At 40.1% G+C, this 16933-nt stretch overlaps 1 protein-coding gene across 1 annotated transcript in view; it reads right to left on the bottom strand.

The window, feature by feature from the left end:
* The window catches only part of LOC126108818 (zinc finger protein zfp-1-like), a 112758-nt gene that overhangs the window by 93767 nt on the left and 2058 nt on the right, over window positions 1–16933 (bottom strand). The window contains 2 exon segments of the mRNA XM_049914182.1: window positions 559–723; window positions 13374–13453. Of these exon segments, the coding sequence (XP_049770139.1) occupies window positions 559–723; window positions 13374–13453 (245 nt within the window).

Below are 16933 nucleotides of genomic sequence, written 5' to 3'. Positions count from 1 at the left end.
ATGCATGTATGTGCGTGTGCATGAATAAACACACAGACACACACACGCACTGATAAAGACTGGAATGTACGTTAAGTACGGCCCGAGAATGAGCCATCGCTCGAAACTGATAACAGCAGATAAAATACAAAAAAGTTGCTCTGTTGGATATTATTACAATAGGATGCACTTCGTAAAATTTGTTGAGGTCAACATATACTGCAGCACAAAGAGCAAGAATTGTACTTCATATACAGATAAAAAGGCGGGGTATTATTTGATATATCTGACTAATTTCATCCCTCAGACACAAGTGTCCTCCGATATCTGTCACCACGTGGCAACACGGCTGAGTCTGAGTTGCACTACACTGTGTCAACAGTGGCCTAAGTGGTGCTCTTTTAAAACACTAATGTTTTCCCACAGGGGAGACGAATATCGGAGAACTCCTCCAATCACACGAGTGAAAGTAATCCAGTATTGCACATAACACACAGCTCGTACATTAAGCAAAAATAAAGTACCGCAACCGGTGACGGCATACTGCTTTCACCCTTCACGAGACAGACAGAGGCTCACCTTGTTGAATCTCTCCGGGGGCACGAGCTGCAAGATGATGGGCTCCATCGTCGTCACGTTCCCGAAGCGCACTTCGGGGATGTACAGCGCGCACACCACGTGCGCCCAACCATTGTTGTCCGTCCGCTTCAGCGCACCGTCCCGGCTCGGGCACAGCTCACACCTCTGCGCAGACGTCGCGAGTTCAGGCGGGCACACTCTGGGGTCCAGACTTCACAATAAAACTGTTTTGCCCATTAAGCGCCCGCAGGACTCGAGGTAACACTGAGGAAAGGGAGAGGAAGTAGATGGAAATGTGATACTGTAGGACGAATCTGACAGAGCACCGAAAGACCTGAGCCGAAATGAAGTCACCGGAGTAGACGACACTCTGTAACTACCCAGATCCTCGGGAGAGTTAGGCGTGACAAAACTACTCAATGCCGTTACCGAACTGTCGATTTAATAAGTCAGTGTTGCAAAATGCTGAGGGCAGTTAGTTACAGGAGAATGGGAAAATGTGTAGAAGATGACCTGGGGGAAGGCCACCTCGGGTTCACAGGAATACTGCCCCGGTGACCTCTTGTGAAGCATTTGTAGATTTAGGGAAGGTTTTTGACAGTGCTTACTGGAGTACACCCTTTGAAATTCTAAAGTTAGCAGTAGTAAAGTACAGGGTGCGTAAGATCATATATAACTTGCACAAGAAGCAAACTGGAGCTGTAAGAATCTAACGAAACGAAAGAGAAGCAGTGGACGAGACGGAGTCGTTCACGTAGCGTACTCCATTTTTATTTGACTTGTACATTGGGGAAAAGGAATTAAATCGGACAGATACAAAATAAAAAGTTTGGGATTAGTAGACTAGTCTGTAATTCTGAGACATAGCGAAGGACTTGTGAGACCTGTCAAATGCGACGTGTAGTGTATCGAAGGGAGGTTATACAAAAGTAAAACAGAGGCAATCGTGTACAAGTGAATTACATCGAGGAAAAACATTACATTAACTTTGAGGACATTGGACCCACATAATGTGTAGTTAAAATGTTTTATCCTTATCTGCATTTGGAATTGTACCCCATATGTGCTTACTGTACAACTGGGTAACAACAGATTTCTTGTAGCCACTGGCAACAGCAATTTATTGCAATATGTTTAACTCTCTCTCTTTCACCTAGTCATTTAGCCAGAGTCTATTAAGTCGTGTAATCGCAGAGCGAAAAAAGGCCACTTTATGCTGAATACAGTCACTGGAATCTTTCCCAAACATGACATCAGATTGTGCCACTTTATGAAAGATAGAAGCCTACACTTTCTCCACGTCTAAATAAAAAAAAATATTATAAGCACCACTTTAAGGAACATAGAGCTGAGCTAATAAGACAGCATTCTTCCAGTATTTAAAGAGACAAAAGTGATCTACAAAGTGGTGCTGCATCGTGTGTGCAAGGGTTTACGTCTCCACTCTTTATGAGCGTCACTCCAAAAGAACTGCACTCTCTTTTTTAAAAAAATCCATCTTTTATTCTACATGTTTGAAAGTTTTACAGTGTGTAGATACATCCTTTAGGACCAATATTTTCATTTCTCCACATAATTTCCATCCCTCTCAACTGCCTTACGCCATCTCGGAACCGACGCCTGTATACCCATATGGTAAAATTTTGGACCAACCTGTTGGAGCCACTGTTTGGCACCATGCACAAGGGAGTTACCATCTTCAAACCTCGTTCCACAAAGAGAGTCTTTCCGTTTCCCAAAGAGATGATAGTGACACGGGAGCCAGGTCAGGACTGTATGGCGGGTTTTTCAGTGTTGTCCATCCGAATTTTGTTTTGGCTGCCATGGTTTTTTGACTGACATGCAGCCGTGCAATTTTTAATGCCGACACTTTCAGTATTCTGCAAACACTTCCTTCCCCTATCCCAACGTAGCGTGACAATTCGTTCATTGTGATGCATCTGTCAGCAGTCACCAATTTGTTAACTCTCTACACACTGTCTGGAGTGTGTGCAGTACGAGGCCTGCCGCTGCGAGGACAATCCTCAATATCGTTGTGCCCGCTTTCATCACGTAACCTTTTCGCCACCAACTGTATTTTTACAAAATTAGTGTGCATTTCTTTTGAAGTGATCCCTGTACAAGACTTGGAGATTTTATGGGAGACCTAAAGGAACCTGATAAGGCATCGAATGAGCACGCTGAGTTTCACATCGACCATTATTTTGCACTGTTTAAAAATGAGGAATAGTGCTTCATCGGGCTCTTCTCATTCTAAAATACTTTAGAGTGATTAACTTTTGAGTGTTAATGGTTTTGTTACACTCTGTCATTATTCACTTCCATCTTGATCATTACTTGACCTTATGTCCTATATGCAACACCTTCTTTGTTCCAACCTCCCTTCCCCTAGTCAATTTTATTTTTGTGCAGCTATGCAGCAGCAGTATTCTCTTAACGGTTTGGAAGAACGTTTATTGGAATATTGAACTCAGTGGATCTGAGAGTACTCAGAACAGAAATTACGTAGTGAGTAACTCATGTGACCAGGAAGAATCTTTGCTTCTTGGAGGTGATATCTTATCTTGCACGGAATGGTATATTCTAATGGTCAATGATACCACTCTTTTAAATCACATTAAACCTTTCACTCTACTAATCACAGTAAACCTTTTACATTCTGATCATTCAACCCCCCCCCCTTCCTCTTACCACTCTTTCTGGACAGTTCTCCTATATTCATATTCCATTATGTCAATCTAATTGTAAATCCCTCCCCAAGAACCATGGACCTTGCTGTTGGTGGGGAGGCTTGCGTGCCTCAGCGATACAGATAGCTGTACCGTAGGTGCAACCACAACGGAAGGGTATCTGTTGAGAGGCCAGACAAACATGTGGTTCCTGAAGAGGGGCAGCAGCCTTTTCAGTAGTTGCAGTAGCAACAGTCTGGATGATTGACTAATCTGGCCTTGTAACACTAACCAAAACAGCCTTGCTGTGCTGGTACTGTGAACGGCTGAAAGCAAGGGGAAATTACGACCGTAATTTTTCCCGAGGGCATGCAGCTTTACTGCATGATTAAATGATGATGGCGTCCTCTTGGGTAAAATATTCCGGAGGTAAAATAGTCCCCCATTCGGATCTCCGGGCGGGGACTACTCAGGAGGACGTCGTTATCAGGAGAAAGACAACTGGCGTTCTACGGATCGGAGCGTGGAATGTCAGAGCCCTTAATCGGGCAGGTAGGTTAGAAAATTTAAAAAGGGAAATGGATAGGTTAAAGTTAGTTATAGTGGGAATTAGTGAAGTTCGGTGGCAGGAGGAACAAGACTTTTGGTCACGTGATTACAGGGTTATAAATACAAAATCAAATAGGGGTAATGCAGGAGTGGGTTTAATAATGAACAAAAAAATAGGAGTGCGGGTAAGCTACTATAAACAGCATAGTGAACGCATTATTGTGGCCAAGATAGACACGAAGCCCACGCCTACTACAGTAGTACAAGTTTATATGCCAACTAGCTCTGCAGATGATGAAGAAATTGAAGAAATGTATGAGGAAATAAAATAAATTATTCAGGTAGTGAAGGGACACGAAAATTTAACAGTCATGGGTGACATTCGGTAGTAGGAAAAGGGAGAGAAGGAAACGTAGTAGGTGAATATGGATTGGGGCTGAGAAATGAAAGAGGAAGCCACCTGGTAGAATTTTACACAGAGCATAACTTAAACATAGCTAACACGTGGTTCAAGAATCATGAAAGGAGGCTGTATACATGGAAGAAGCCTGGAGATACTGACAGGTTTCAGATAGATTATATAATGGTAAGACAGAGATTTAGGAACCAGGTTTTAAATTGTAGGACATTTCCAGGGGCAGATGTGGACTCTGATCACAATCTATTGGTTGTGAACTGTAGATTAAAACTGAAGAATCTGCAAAAAGGTGGGAATTTAAGGAGATGGGACCTGGATAAACTGACTAAACCAGAGGTTGTCCAGAGTTTCAGGGAGAGCATAAGGGAACAATTGACAGGAATGGGGGAAAGAAATACAGTAGAAGAAGAAGAATGGGTAGCTCTGAGGGATGAAGTAGTGAAGGCAGCAGAGGATCAAGTAGGTAAAAAGACGAGGGCTAGTAGAAATCGTTGGGTAACAGAGGAAATATTGAATTTAATTGATGAAATGAGAAAATATAGAAATGCAGTAAATGAAGCACTTCTACGTCAACAGGAAGTACCCTTCAGGCTCCGACGAGTGAGTTTGCAATTATCAAAATATGTATTTGCTGGGTGTATACTGTGTTCTATGTGTCACTACACTTTAAATGTTTCTGTAGTGTATTCTCTGGGGCAGAATTTTGGGGTCAACCCAGTATTTGCTTAAATGAGCGAGGAAGACTGTACAGTGGCTGGTTTCAGCCCGCAATCTTTGATACGCAAAGGATTCGATCCAGAAGTGGCTCACTTCCCATCTCATAAGTTGGCACACCGTCTGTTACACTATATGGACAGTTATTAAGATAATGTACATAGTTTGTCTACAAACTAAAAACTAATTTTGACAACAATAGGTCACTCACAACTTGCAGTGTGATCCTTGTGAAAAACACAAGAAACTGAGTTTTAATTAGATTTGAACAAAAGTAGCAATGATAGCTCACTGCACCACTGGTACAGAAAAATTTAAACAAAGTGTTGTAGTTTTACTGCACCTTTTCATAAAACAAAGAAGATGGGCTCTTGTGTGTGAGTGAAATGTTTGTAGACTTTTAACAGCTACAACAAATGAATAGTTAAAAAGCTGTACTTATACAACAGTCAACGTATCTTTTGAAAACTCATCTTTGCAGATCACTGTCACTATATTAATGTTTGTCCTATGGAGGTATAATCATCTTATTTGAGAAAAAACAATGTATTGTTTTTGTTCCCTTCTTCTTCCTGTTTTAGCAGCAGGACAATACAGATGTAAGTGTGTCTACTGCAAGTTTTTTGCCAATAATAAATGGTTCACTATCATAGTGCATTTTTATCTGTGAAATGCTCTACCTTTCAGCTCTCCTGATTTCAGAGTATGTAGCACACGATTTTAGGCCATTTAATTTAAGTCTGAAGTGACTCGTTCGGTGAGGCAGCGATCGAGTGCCGTAACCACTGAAGCTGCACCATTACACAAAGCCCTTCATACGCATACGAACGATCTGCAAGTTCGTTCATCACCGAGTGTGCTGTCAGCCGACAGTGACTGTTTTGGTCTGGATTTCATGCCCCCCCCCCCCCCCCCCCCCTCTGGCTGTACATTCAATGAGCTAGACTTTATAACAGTGTCAGTAAAAATGGCAATAATTGTGCCTCTGCACGATTTACCGCCTTTGAAGTGGATTCCGCATCTTCAAAACTTTATGATACAGGCCTATAAAAATTCTCATCTATTTATAAAGGGTGGCCGGAAATGCCTGTTACGAACTTCTGAACCCACATCTGGAAATGTACCGTTTCTGTGTTATAGCATTCGAAAACATATTTGCTCGGCAGGTACACGCAACACGGTAATCGAGGTGAGGAACGGTTGTGTCTGATTGGCCAATGTCATCTGTTCTCTATCCTACCTCTCTGACCCGGTTCGAGACTCATTCACGTGTCTGTGAGTGTGAGAACAACAAGGTCGAGCACACGTTTGCAGCATACACTGACACGATCCTCGCAAATGTCGAAGCTCGAGGTGGTGGAGCAGCCGCGCGTCGCCTTTACCGAGATCACTCTCCACGACATCTGACTCCACCGCATACCCTTTTCACTACAATTATGTGACGGCTTTAAAAAATGGTATCTTCACTTTCGGCAGGTGCAACTGTGGTGCTCGGACGAGATGCCGCGTACCCGAATCGGAAGAGGCCGTACTGCATCACCTTGATGAGTACAGGAGCAATTTCTTTGGCTATTAATGAGTGGAATTGTAAAACAAGTGATCTACTGGGTCACCCTTAATCAATTAATTGCAAAAACGGTTGCATTACACACAAGTTTTCAAATCGTTGTAGCACAGAAACAGTACGGGTTTCCAATTCAAATTATTATGTACTCACTCCTCTCTACAAGTCAATTTTGGGGAACAGCATTACGTGGAAGACTGACTAAATGAAATGTGAAGTTAACATATGGGAGCTGGCTGTTGGCAAGAGATCTGCTAGGAGAAGGAGATTTTCAGATAGTTTTACTATTGGTGTTTGTAATAGATCCGACCAACTGTCAGAGTCTAGTGGAGAGGAATCTGTAGTAGCTGTAGATGTAGGAAGTATGCAGCAGACCTCAGCAGTTACGGTGGCTAGGACAGTTGCAAAGTCTAAGAGAAAGAAGAAGGTTCTGCTGTTAAGTAGTCCTCATGGCAGAGGTGTAGGTCAGCAGTTGCAGGAAGTGCTGGGGAGTGAGTACCAGGTCACCAGCATTGTGAAGCCTAATGCAGGGTTGGCTCGGGTGACTGTTAACATAGGGGGGTTATGTAGGGATTTTACAAAAGAGGATCAGGTAGTGGTTGTGGGTGGGGCTGGTAATAGTATTGATAGGGCTGGGGAGTATAACATAGATGGTGACCTGGAAAAGATAGCCACTCAGACTGGCAACACGAATGTGCATTTCGTGGAACTGTTTCAGCGTCAAGATCGGCCTCATCTTAATACAGCCGTCAGGCGTAATAACGTGAGACTCGGGGGTTCGCTGATGACAGAAGGCACGAGTCACATTTCAGTGGTGTCGGTGGAGTCTATCGGCAGGACGGGTTTCACTAGACACGACCTGCACCTCGACAGGTATGGAAAGGGGAGGTTGGTAAAGCTTACAGGTGACAGCAGAGGTGGGGGTGGTGGGATCACTCGTGGGAAAATTCCGGTAGTTGTGGGTGTTAGAGCTGTACCTTTTTTAGATTGAAGTCAGCTGACAGGTATTCCTGCTTAAGGGAAGTCTCTCTAACAAAGAAACCACTTTCGACAAAGCTTAGGTATCCAATTAATGAGGGAATTAGTATATTTCATCAAAACATACAAGGCATTAGAGATAAAGTTAGTGAATTACTTATAGATATTGACTCTGAAATTATTGGTATATCTGAACACTTCTTAAATAAGGAGACAATTCAGAGGCTTCCTTTACCAGGATACAGGTTGGCTGGCAGCTTTTCTAGGAGCTCTTTGCGGTGTGGGGGAGTAGCCGTGTATGTGAAAAACGGTATCCCATTTGAGTCAATTGATGTTTCAAAGTACTGCACTGAAAAGGTGTTTGAATGTTGTACAGGTGTGGTTAAATTTAGAGGAGCTAAACTTCTTACTGTTTTTATTTATAGATCCCCAGACTTCGATTTCACAACATTTTTGCTAAAGCTAGAGGAGGTTCTTGGTTCACTTTATAGGAAATACAGAAAGTTAGTTATATGTGGTGACTTCAATATAAAGTGTATAAGTGATTGTGCAAGGAAAAGGATGCTGGTAGACCACCTTAATTCATATAATCTTATGCAAACCGTATTCTTTCCAACGAGAGTGCAAGGGAACAGTAGAACAACCGTAGACAATATTTTTGTTCATTCGTCATTACTAGAAGGGCATTCTGTTAGCAGAATGGTGAATGGCCTTTCAGATCATGATGCACAAATTTTAAGTGTAAAAGATTTTTGTGCTGCAACGCAGGTTAAATATAGTCATCAGCTGTTTAGGAAAGCTGATCCAGTTGTTGTAGAGACCTTTGTAAACATTATCGAGGAACAAGAGTGGCAAGATGTTTACAGCGCCAATACAGTAGGCGATAAATATAATGCTTTTCTCAAGACTTTTCTCGTGCTCTTTGAAAGTTGCTTTCCGTTAGAACGTTCAAAACAGGGTACTAGCACAAACAGGCAGCCTGGGTGGTTTGACTAGAGGGATAAGAATATCCTGTACAACAAAGTGGCAATTATATCAAAACGTTAGAAATAGTCAAAATCTAAATGCAGCAGCCCATTACAAACAGTATTGTAAGGTGCTTAAAAAAGTTATTAGGAAGGCAAAAAGTATGTGGTATGCAGATAGAATAGCCAAGTCTCAGGATAAAATTAAAACCGTATGGTCAGTCGTAAAGGAAGTGGCTGGTCTGCAGAGACAGGTCAAGGATATAGAATCAGTGCGTAGTGGGAATGTCCGTGTTACTGATAAGTCGCTTATATGTACAGTATTTAATAATCACTTTCTGAATATTGCAGGTGAACTAAATAGAAACCTAGTCCCAACAGGGAATCATATAGCGCTCTTAGAAAAAAGTATTCCGAGACTGTTACCTGAAATGCTCTTCCATGATACTGACAAGAGGGAGATTGAATTAATAATTAAATCACTAAAGACCAAGAACTCTCATGGATGTGACGGGGTATCTAGCAGAATACTGAAGTATTGTTCAATGTATGTTAGCCCAGTATTTAGCCATATCTGTAACTTTTCCTTTAGGAGTGGTCAGTTTCCTGACCGATTAAAGTACTCGGTAGTGAAGCCACTTTATAAAAAGGAAGACATTAATAATGTTGACAATTTTAGACCTATTTCAATGCCATCGGTGTTTGCTAAAGTTATCGAGAGGGTTGTATATACAAGGTTACTGCAGCATTTAAATTCACATAATTTGCTGTCAAATGTACAGTTTGGTTTTAGAAATGGCTTAACAACTGAAAATGCTACAGACTCTTTTCTCTGTGAGGTTTTGGACGGATTAAATAAAAGGTTGCGAACGTTAGGTGTTTTCTTTGATTTAACGAAGGCTTTCGACTGTGTTGACCACAAAATATTACTGCAGAGGTTGGAACATTATGGAGTAAGGGGAGTAGCTTACAATTGGTTCGCCTCTTACTTTAAGAACAGAAAGCAGAAGGTAATTCTTCGCAATATTGAGAGTGGTAATGATGTTCAGTCCCAATGGGGCACTGTTAAATGGGGCGTTCCCCAAGGATCGGTGCTGGGGGCACTGCTGTTTCTTATTTATATAAATGATATGCCTTCTAGTATTACAGGTGATTCAAAAATATTTCTGTTTGCAAATGACACCAGCTTGGTAGTGAAGGATCTTGTGTGTAATATTGAAACATTATCAAATAATGTAGTTCATGAAATAAGTTCGTGGCTTGTGGAAAATAATTTGATGCTAAATCACAGTAAGACTCAGTTTTTACAGTTTCTAACTCGCAATTCAATGAGAACTGATATTTTAATCAGACAGAATGGGCATGTTATAAGCGAGACGGAACAGTTCAAGTTCCTAGGCGTACAGATAGATAGTAAGCTGTTGTGGAAAGCCCATGTTCAGGATCTTGTTCAGAAACTAAATAAGTGACATTTCAACATGAAAAGTAGTCTACTTCGCATATTTTCATACCGTTATGTCATATGGTATTATTTTTTGGGGTAATTCTTCTGATTCAAAAAGGGTATTTTTGGCTCAAAAACGGGCTGTTCGAGCTATGTGTGGTGTAAGTTCTAGAACCTCTTGTCGACCCCTATTCAATAGTCTGGGAATTCTGACATTGCCCTCACAGTATATATTTTCTTTAATGTCGTTTGCTGTTAGCAATATTAGCTTATTCCCAAGAGTTAGCAGCTTTCACTCAATTAATACTAGGCAGAAATCAAATCTGCATGTGGAATGCACTTCCTTGACTCTTGTGCAGAAAGGAGTGCAGTATTCTGCTGCATCCATTTTCAATAAGCTACCACAAGAACTCAAAAATCTTAGCAGTAGCCCAAACGCTTTTAAGTCTAAACTAAAGAGTTTCCTCATGGCTCACTCCTTCTATTCTGTCGAGGAGCTCCTGGAAGAGCTAAAAAATTAAGCAAATTCCAGTGTTACATTCTTGATTTTCTTTATTTAAACTAATGACGTGTCGCCTGAATATGTTTCTTATATTTCATTTTATCTGTTTCTACAATCGTGTTATAATTTCATGTATTGACTCGTTCCATGACCATGGAGACTTCTCCTTAATGTGGTTCTACGGAACAATAAATAAATAAATAAACATAAATGATATGTAAGAGGGGAGATTTTATGTGAGGGAGAATATTAACTAGTAATATTGAGGAATAGTAATATTGAGGACAAGTCGGTAGTAAGGTGCTATTCAAGTTTAAAGAGGCTCAAATGGGTCAAGCTGGATAATCGAGGGTGAACGATGAGAACCAATAATTACTCTGTGTGACATTTCAGCTAAATCTTTGTGGGGAATAATCCATAATGACACCACCCAGAGTTAACGCCGTGCAGTATTGTAAAAGCAGTGACCAGAGTGTGACTGCAAACTGAACCGTGAGGGGTTGAATGCTCGCATTATGGTGATTACAATTACGTGTTGTCCGACTGAGTTCCTGCATGTAAACTGTGGACTGCTACCTATCAAATTAAAGTCAACAGTCAAATAGTCCAGCAACAGGGTACTTTTTGCTAGCAAAAAATGAGGCACAAGATTTTATTTCACCTATTACTCAGAAACTATAGACCCTGTTGAAAATTTTACAATTACCAAAATGAAAGAGCATTAAATTTGGCATCAAAATGACCTATTTAAATGTCAAAATTTATCATGTTAATGATGGTTGAGCTCGATGTCTGTGGAATGAATAACCTGAAGAAATACAATGACTAGACACTTTCTGTCATTTGTCCTTTAATTCGTTGCCCCTTTTTCCAACATAAAGAAACACACGAGCTCACCACGTGGCAAAGGCACTCGTTTCAATGAATCTAAAAGTGTTTTTGCTGCGCACATACACGCACGAAAGGAACAAATTTCAGAAACAAAGACACCTGCAGCATTTAAAATGCAATCAACAAAAACATTTTCCTGACAAAGACATAAAATGAATTAAGTCCACTAGAGATAGACGAAAGCCCGAAACGTGTCTCGGCAAAACAAAGCGTACAAAAAGTGACTGTTTGCTGTACTACTTCAGCTAACTGTGTACTGCGATTCAACAGAGCGAGGGCACGGGTCAGGGTACACAAACAGAGCACTTAATCTTCCTCGTTCACCTGTGTGCGAGTTCTCCCGCCTCCCCTACACTACTAAATAAATGTCTGACCACGTTCGTGTCCGATGACGCCTCTCAAAATACGAGTCACGGCGATGATGCACGCTTACAGTGAATCGTATCTGACACTTTTATTCCTGGGACTCACTGTAGACCAAATTACATGAGGGCGTGCTGAAAAGTAACGTCCCTAAATTTTTTAATGTAAGAAGTCTTAAAGGTTTTAAAATAAAACAACTTTTGTTAACGAGCTACATCTTTATTCATCACGTCTAACTATTCGTTCTCAACACAGTCTCCCTAACGAGGAACGCATCTCTCCCGACGAGAGACCGGGTTGTCGATGCTGTAGCTGCAGAAAGTCCGAGTCTGTCGACGGAGCCACGACCTCACCTCTGCTCACACCACTTTATGAATATCAAAGTAAAGTCCTCAAAGCATTTCTTTAACTTTTGAAATCAAATAAAAATCAGACGGAGTTCAGTCGGGACCGTACGGAGGACGCTCGATAACGGCGAACCTACGGCATCGGGCAGTCGCAAGTGTCGCGGTGCTCGCGTGCGGTCCGGCACTGTCGTGTCAGTCGACACGTGGACGAACTAGTGGGATCTGAAGCTCTTCCGACACATTTCTTGTGCACGGACACAGCTGCATCATATGCCGTCACATTGTTCTGTATAACTGAGATCTCTAGTGCCACAGGGTCATACTTCAGTGTTCACGAAGTGGGAAAGTCAACAGAGAAATACACAGGACGTTTAATACCTATACCGATATTAAAAACAGAACACAAAATTTGGAGGCACTACTTTTCAGCAGGTCCTCGAAGGTGTACCCTTGCCGTGTGCTCCCCTGCAGCTACCGGAACAACAAGTTTTATGCGGTAATATAAGCACTGCCCCAGGAGCCACTAGCAGAGCGTGGAATCTCAAAGAGTTTGTGGTACGGGCAGGAGGGTTAAGTATTATGAGCCTTATATTATTGAAAACATACTCTAAATGTATCAATAAAAAATCTAGTCAACACACGGCAGCAGTGGAACACACACACAAAAGGGTTTGCAATTTGAGCTTCTCGTGGACATTAAGGAAGTTGCTATATAAAAAAGAGCTTTTTTATGAATAATAATTAGAAGTTAATTTGTCACAGATGAGAATAAGTGTATCAGTTGTAATACATCATGAATACAGTTGCAAAATGAACAAAACCAAGTTTGGTCCTTTTCATTAACCAATGCTGAGTAGAAAAGTTAATTCTTTCAAAATCTAGGTGACACTGTCAAGAAAGAAGAGATACAACATTGTGGCTATAAAAGAAGTCTGAAGAATTTTCCTCGTGCACGAAATAAAATCACTGCCCTAGGGCGCCGTAAGAAAATACGAGAAACTGTAGACACCTTTAAGGAAATACGTGTATACCAGAAACTGACTCAAGAATCAATTGTAACAAATTTTGTAACGTACACCTAACATTTGGCCTCAACAGTCAGAAACTGTGGTCGTGAATGCGAGTTGTTTGTGTATTTTGTCTAATTCCGATTAACGCTTATTTGGCTGAGAGCTCTGACAGTCTTTTTGTTGTGCCTATCTGTGACTCGGCGTCTCCACTATGTGGTGAGTAGCAACTCTCCTTTTTATAACACTGTCATAATAATTTTGTAACAAACGTCTAACTTTGCGAGGTCAGTCACAACACTGTCATATCACCGCCATTATCACTATACAGTTGAGCGACTGCGCGCAGAGCTGATTCTAGGGCTAAGGCTGCGGCTGCCACTGCCGCTCTCCGGCATACTCACCACTCTTGCTGACCTCTCCTGACTCTCACACTTCCGGCAAAACCACGGTCCAGTCGGTACAGTCACTATCCCGTAACAAGCTGCAAAACACGAGAGGGCAGACGAGATTAGTGCCGGGCTCCTGTAGATTTACAGTAATTGACACAAAATAAAGGTGCACGTACACAAACTGCAATCGTATTTATTTATTTAGTTTATAGTGAACAGATTGTATATTGAACTCCCATTACAATTACAGAACTGTACAAGAGAGGGTTGTCTGGTGTATCTGGATTTACTGCAGTGGGAATCACGTTATTGTGCAAAATACTGAGTAAAAGATAACGTTCGGCCACAAATTGAGAATTTACTTGGGCCACGAAGCACAACATACATCAGCATAGGTCAACTGTTGCATCAGTGTGGGAAACCTAGTAAAACAAACCGTTCAATGCATCAATGCGCAAATTCGGCGTTAGGGCAGTGTCCAATTCTGCCTGTCAACTTAGACCTGTTACATCATTAATAAGATGGAATTACAACTTCCAGTGTATATTAAATGACAATGATGTCACTACACAAACACACTGACAAATATGAACAAAAACATAAAATGACAAACAAAGTCTCACTCCAACAATAAAATGAAACTAATGGGACAAAAATGGGAAATAAGGGGGTTTAGGGTGAGGACAAGCTAAAATATGGAACAATACAAAACACTGCACCATCCGAAAACAAAAATAAATAAAAAATTACAAAACTTCAACTTACAACACAATGCTACACCTACAAAAGCAACAAGAGTCATACATTTCACGCAACCTATACAGCTCAAATGAAGCCCACGGTACCAAAAAACCGACCCCGAGAAGTCACACACAGTAACAAGCAATAACCTACTCATAAATTGCTCTCATACACATTACTGACAAAAGATAAACACTATTAAATTTCTGCCCCTAACAAACACACGGCATCAACAGAACCGATCACTAATCTGCCACCCGTAACAGGGAAAATCAAAAGTAAATAACTAGCGAACCAGAACAAGCTCTTCCAACGACAACCTCACACACTCAGCTAATAATAGCAAATGAATCACTAAAATATTTAACAAACAACGACACGGCATCTACAAGTGCGAATCAACTCAAAAACACCATGCCATAGTGACGTCACACGCCACACCACCATTACATCAAGGGTCGAAGCAGAAGGGTAAATCTGATGCTTCTGATGACCCACAAATTCTTGACTACCTTTCATTTATTTGCGACGATTACTGCATGCTAAAAACTGAATTAATATTTTGAAATTAAAATATTGTCTTAAAAATTTTAACCACAGACAAAATTAACAGGAGCGCTATGTAAAATTGCTAATCGTCTATCATCAGCAATAAATTACTCTCGAACACCAACACAGAAAATCTCTGCAGTGAGCTGGCAAGGGTCATGTGAATGGAGTGCTCATGCTTATGGCATACAGTGCCCTTTTCCATACACACATCACAGAATATTTCTTTAGCAGAACTCCCTCGGCCAAAATAAACCTGCCTCTGGCAGAAGAGAGCCATTAAACATATTTTTGGTTCAAATAACTTCTTGCAGACAATATTTTTGTTGCACACAAAATACTTATTTTTTTTAAAGTCCTTAGTCTATACACACCCAAAGTATTTACACATAGCAAATAGCATGTCTGTGTGTCTGAAAGCAGATTGCGCGCGCACTCATGTGAAACCAGAAACAGGAAATTACTAGACACTCTTCAGACTTGATTAAGCAAAATAAAAAATAATGTTGTACAAGGGAGCAACATATTTTTCAACAACATACCATACGACACAAGGGAATTGCATGCAAATTTAAAATGGTTGTAGAAACATGGCTAAGAAGACGCATTCTACGACATCAATGACTTAATGAAATAAATTATCTTTTTTTTTTATAAATGTGACTGCGAACAAAACAAATTGTACCACTTATGTTACATACAATCTAATTTGTAGCCTAGCCTATGCAATCTGATAAAACAAAACTAATTATGTACAAGATAAGCAATGTCGGTGTAATAATGGTTATATATGTCAACCATTTGTGTAAATATAATTTAAATTGCTGATTTTTAAGTAAATGTCATGGAAAACTGGTATTTCCGAATCAAAATAATTACTTTACAACATTATACGTGAGTGGGAAAACAATTCATAATTCCGTACGAAAGTATTTTATAACAATAAAGATATATATACAATATTCATACCCACTTTTCTTTTTATGAAATTATTACTGTCTTCTCCCATGATTTTACATCTTCATGACTTTCCATATTAATTTCCATCTGTAAGATAAAAAGGACAACATGCCTATGTCTTTCACGGGGACATACAAATATCTTCTGGCCACCAAAGCCAGAAAGAAAGATATTCTACACCACTTTCCTTCTAACAACATATTATTTAGGAAAGAAATTGCCTACAATGTAACGATCAATATTGCACTGTTGAAATGAGTTGTTCTCTCTCTCTCTCTCTCTCTCTTTCTCCTCCATCCCCCCCCCCCCCCCGACCCCCAATTGAACCTGTATAGCAGAGCTGAATTTGCACACAGACAAGGATGATCACCCAAGAGCAGTACTTGAGAAATTGGAACTGTACACTTATCTTTCGATGATGTCGATTCGAAAGTTTTTGGATTGGGGTTTTTGAGTAGGCTAAATACTTTGTAACAATTCATTAAATGCGATTTTTAAAATTTTTTTGTAATTAATATTCACACAATACAGATAACCAGGGCAAAGAAGATACTCTTTATAATTACATCAGTAATATCTGGTAATATGACAAAAAATATAGTGTTCTGTGACTTTCCAAATCAGGGAAAAAATTTAAGTGGAAAAATGAACTTAAATTTTGTATTTTTGTCTTAAATTTGTAAGTTAAAGGGAGCCCATAAGTGTGCGGGTGTCAACTAAATTTCAACATACGAAGAGGAGCTTTCACGCAAAACACCTGCCTGGTCACCAGTATTTTTGGTTTATTAGTTAATTTTTTTGTTCCTTACTATTTTAAGAGCTATTTATAAAATAAATATTTTCCAAAGGGCCAAACCATTTATAAAAATTAAGATAAAACAAAAATACTTTATTTCTTAACAGGTATGATATAGACATCCAATATATATTTTTTCCAGAGAAATTCAGTCCACAAGTTGACATGACCTGTACAATCTGAGATGAAATCATCCTCCTGCTTCATCTACCATTGAGCTACTTCACTTTGTGAGACAAATTTTACATAAAGATCAAAATGAAAAAAAAAAGAAAAAGATACAAATCAAAATAATTAAGCTGAAGAGAGAACGCATTCCACCACAAACTGAAAAGAAGGGGAAGAAATGAATTGGTACCATACATTGTGCATTTTAAGTTGGTTGTAGAATATTAATTTCCATCTGTAAGATAAAAAGGACAACATTCCTATGTCTTTCACAGGGACATACAAATATCTTCTGCCCACCAAAGCCAGAAAGAAAGATATTCTACACCACTTTCCTTTTAACAACATATTATTTAGG

The sequence above is a fragment of the Schistocerca cancellata genome, chromosome 11 (assembly GCF_023864275.1).
Source record: "Schistocerca cancellata isolate TAMUIC-IGC-003103 chromosome 11, iqSchCanc2.1, whole genome shotgun sequence".
In the NCBI taxonomy this organism is placed as follows: Eukaryota; Metazoa; Arthropoda; class Insecta; order Orthoptera; family Acrididae; genus Schistocerca; species Schistocerca cancellata.
Note: the sequence above shows the minus strand (reverse complement) of the source record. Positions and strands in the feature narration are given on the sequence as shown.